The 4398-nt window shown below is 54.3% G+C and overlaps 1 protein-coding gene across 1 annotated transcript in view; it reads left to right on the top strand.

Moving 5' to 3' along the window:
• Positions 1 to 1339: 1339 nt before the first annotated feature.
• Positions 1340 to 4398, top strand: part of LOC103581864 (cytochrome P450 4F6-like) — a gene marked incomplete at its 3' end in the record, with an annotated part of 4132 nt that continues 1073 nt past the window's right edge. The window contains exons 1-2 of the mRNA XM_008563599.1: positions 1340 to 1537; positions 3452 to 3596. Of these exons, the coding sequence (XP_008561821.1) occupies positions 1340 to 1537; positions 3452 to 3596 (343 nt within the window). The remainder of the gene's footprint in view (positions 1538 to 3451; positions 3597 to 4398) is intronic.

The following is a 4398-nucleotide window of genomic DNA, read 5'->3' as shown; positions in this document are numbered from 1 at the left end:
ATGGAGCCTGACCACCAGCAGACCTTAGAGGGATTAAAACCACCCCACAGGAAAATTTGGGACAGTATTTGAACAAGCAGTGTCCCCACTTTAGGTCAACATCTCATTTTCCAGATGGAAAGACTGAGCCCAGAGAGCACTGGCACTGCCCATAGATAGGGACAAGGACTCTACTCAGGGTTCCCTTGTTCTGCCCTTTCCTACCCAGACTCCATCTGCTCACAGACTCTTTCAGCCTCCCCCACCCCCCTATCTCCGACCTCTCATGCTGAGCGGAGCCTCCAGGTTTGCTCTTCCAACCGGGCTTTTTTTCTCCAGAATCTGAGCCAACTAATCCCCAGTGAGGCTGGGCTCTTGGTTCCTGCTCCCAGCAGTCATGTCTCAAGCCAGGCCCTGGGCTGCTTCAGGCAGGACTAGAACTCCTGCCAGGCTGCCTGGCTGGGGACCCAGAGGCTTCTTTCTAGGATCCTCCTAATTTTGCACCAAGAAATCGTGCCTAATGCTCTCCCTGCCCAAGCTTGGAGAGGAGCTCGGGAGATGTTCTGGCACAAGTCATGCTCTGGTCCTGCTCATCTGGCACCTGAATCTCAAGTTCATGCTTTCACCTGCTGGGCCCTGGACTTGGATGCATAGGGGCGGCTGTCAACTCAGCACCTCAGAGTCACCTTTGATCCTGGTTTGAGCAGGAGTGCTGAGTCATGAGGGTTCAATGTCTACACTGTGCCATCCTCAGTTTGTTTTTCTCTGTACCCAGCTGATCCCACACTGTACTTTGGGCTGCTGCCCAGGCAGAGAGGAGGCATCCAGGGTGCCAGGATTGGCTGGCCCAGCCCAGCCCAGCCTCCTTCGGCCTCCTCCAGGTCAAGGGTCGGGAACAAAGAATTCCCGGGTGGAGGAGAGAGGAGGTTGTGTGAGAAGCTGCTCCTGACGGAAGGTGCCAGGCTGGGGGTGGAGGGGCTGGAGGGTCCTGGCCTGAGATTGGGAGGGGCCCTGCCCAAAACTCCTCCAGGAAGCAAGGTGGCCATGGAGACTGGTGGTTTCCAGGAAACTAAGCCTTTGCCAACCTCCCAGTGATTCAGGCTGGGCCTTTCTGAACTCTAATCAGCCTCTCCCTGCCCCTCTCTCTCTCTCTCTCTTTCCTCCGCTCCCAGCTCACTCTGCCTTCTCCCCTGGATCTCCCTGGGTTTCCCTCCCCGTTCTCAGCCCTTGTTCACCTGACTCTGAGCCCTCCATGCCCTGCCCCCAGCACCCACCTCTCCTGCCCCTCTCCACTGTCCCTGGAGCTCCCGTGGCCCTGCCTTGGCCTCGGGTCCTCACCTCTGTCCCATCTGCCTGCAGGATGCCACAGCTGAGCCTGTCCTGGCTGGGCCTGGGGCCGGTGGCAGCCTCCCCGTGGCTGCTTCTGCTGCTGGTTGGAGCCACCTGGCTCCTGGCTCGTGTGCTGTCCTGGACCTACGCCTTCTATGACAACTCTCGCCGCCTCCAATGTTTCCCACAGCCTCCAAAACGGAACTGGTTTTGGGGTCACCTGGACCTGGTGAGTGAGGCAGCAGGATGAGCCTGGGGTATAAATGTGGACAGATTTTCTGAGGGTTTGGGAATGAGGCTCAGGGAACTGGGGGTCAGAGGGAGGACTGGGACCCAGGCAGCAGGGAAGGGAGGGAGGCTGAGGGGACCCCTCTTTCCTCACCTCCCCTCACATCTATTCTTCGCCTCTTTGTCCACCCCATGCCCTGAGGTCTTCCTCTTTCTTACCTTTGCTAACCCTGGTTTGGGTCATATTCCTGCCTTTCTTCCCCACATCATTGCACTCCTGTCCTTCTTGGGGTGGGGCAGGGTGGGCTGCACAGAGCCTTGGACCCCCTGGCCGGCCCAAAGTCTTCTCCCCTGGATTTGAGGCCTCTTCAGGGGCAGGGTCCTGGGTCCTGCCTGGCACATCTCTGTTGGCCTCGGGCCAGTGTCCACTCCTCTCTGGGCTGCCACCTGCCCCATGGTATTAACTATGACTCCCTACCCCTCACCCAAAGTGGGCATGACTGAGCCAGGGGAGAGGTGTGACCAGCCTCTCTCTCCCTTCCCTTTCGAGGACACCTTTCTTTTCTTATTTTTCCCTCCATCCCCAAGATACGCTGCTGGCTCCTGTTGCTCACTAAGTTCCTGTTGCTCACTAAGTAAAAAGTCACCACTTTCCCTTTCAGAAGGGATCCCTCTGGCCTCTGCCTTAATGGCCAAACTTCCTGAGAGAGAGCTCCTCACCCCCCATCCTAGCCTCATCCCCAGAGGCCTTTCCTCCACTCTGCATTGGCCCCTATTGCAGAGTCGTACCTGGGATTTGGTCATTACCTGGAGAGCATCACCTCCAATGCCACCGATTCAAGTGCAGTGTTCTCTGACCACAGTCCCTGTCCTTCCAGCTCCCTGTTCACCTCCTCTCATCTTCTATCCCCTCAGGACTCCCAGTCCCCTCTACACCCAAGTCCAACAGCTTTCTTCCATCTCCCTTTCTTGGCTACATCTAGCTTAGATTCCTATCAGATCTCATGGCTGGAGGCTCTTGCCAATTGGGTTTTCCTTCATGGCTGTTTGGAAAACCTTTGCCTCGGATGAGCTCAACTACCCGTGTTCACTGATTTCGTCTCCACAATGACACTACAGAAGGTCACAAAATAGGAAAGACGAGTGACATGTAATTTCCCACCCTCCCACCTCCAGAGGGAGATACAGAGAAAGAGTGAGGGAGAGAGAAGGGGAGGGAAAGACACAGAGACAGGGACAGACAGACAGAGGGAGTAAAAGAAACACATACATACACAGATACACACATACACGTGTTTATCTCTCCTATCTCTCTTGTTTGTCTGTCTCTCCCATCTATCTCTATCTATCTAGCCTAATCTATCTGTCTGTGTGTCTATTTATATCATCTGTCTGTCCATCGTTTGTCTCTATCTACCTGTCTAATCATATCTATCAATCATCCACGGATCCCTCTCTCTATCTTTGCTGCCTATCTATATGTCTATCTATCTATCAATATGTCTATCTATCTATATCTATCAATCTCTATCCATCTCTCTACCTACCTACCTACCTCCCTATCTATGCCTATGTCTGTCTGTCTCTATCTACCCACCTAATTACCTGCCTATCTAATCTGTTCATCTACCCAAATGCCTATCTATCCATCCATCCATTATCTGCATGTCTACGTTATGAAAGCAACAGGGAGACGAAGAGTGAGGGGACAGAGAGAGGCACATAGATAGAGACACAGACACAGAAAGAGACAGAGGCGGACAGAGAGAAGCTGACTCAGCAGCAGGTGTAGACCAATAATCCAGGCAGCAGGGGTGAGAGGGATGAGAGGGTGTGGGGGGCAGAGGGGTGCAGTGGGCAGTGGTGGAATCCAAGGGCCCCTGCCAGGCCTGGTCTCAGCCTTGCTTGTCCCCAGATTCAGAACAATGAAGAGGGCATGCGGCTGTTGGAGGATCTGGGCCACTCCTTCCGTGACGTCCACCTCTGGTGGGTCGGGCCTCTCTACCCTGCTCTGAGGCTTGTTCACCCTAAGTTCGTTGCGCCTGTGCTTCAGGCCCCAGGTATCTGTCCCAGGAGCCCACAGCCCCAGCCTCTTCCCTGCCTCTGCTCCCAGCCCTTCCCACCTCTGGAAGGCCAGGGTGAGCGGGGAAGTGGGCAGTGTCCCACAGAGACTGGCTCTGCCACTAACCTGCTGGGTGACTCTGGGAAGGTCCCCAGCTCTCTCTGGCTGCTGAAGTCTCTTCTAGTTGGGAGTGATGGGAATCAATCCTGTGTGGTCTAAACAAAGAAGGGGAATCTCTTCACCATAAAGGGGTGGGCTTCAGGTGTGGCTGGATCCAGGTCTTCAAACAATGCCATGAGGAATATGTCTTCATCTCTTAGTTCTGTTTCCTTCTGTGATGGCTTCAATCTCATGTTGGTAAAAATGAGTCCCAAAAGCTCAACCCTAATGGAAAATTCCCTTTAATTCCAGAAAAAGTTCCAGAATCCCCTTAAATTTTCCGGGCCTGGGTCAAAGCACCGATTTTTCATCCAATCACTGGGACTTGATTGCTGAGGCTTAGGGTCATATGCTCAGGTCTGGAGCAGGTGCTGGGGTTGGGTGGTCATTCTCGAACCTACTCGAATTGAAGGGAGGGGGATGTGAGGTGCTGCTTCCAAGAGAAGAGAAATGGACACTGGACAGGCAGACACCGCAGATGTCCATCCACCAGCATCCCTGCAAGGTGGGCATTTCCTGGGTAAGGAAACGGAGGCTCAGAGAGGCACAGTGACTTCTCAAGGTCACACAGCATACTGAGGCCTCCCACTTAGTTCTGTGCACTCTCAGCTTTCCTGGCTGCCTCTGATGGGGGGAATCCT

This window comes from Galeopterus variegatus, unplaced genomic scaffold (assembly GCF_000696425.1).
Source record: "Galeopterus variegatus unplaced genomic scaffold, G_variegatus-3.0.2 Scaffold14133, whole genome shotgun sequence".
Classification (NCBI taxonomy): Eukaryota; Metazoa; Chordata; class Mammalia; order Dermoptera; family Cynocephalidae; genus Galeopterus; species Galeopterus variegatus.
This window is presented reverse-complemented; position numbering and strand designations above follow the sequence as displayed.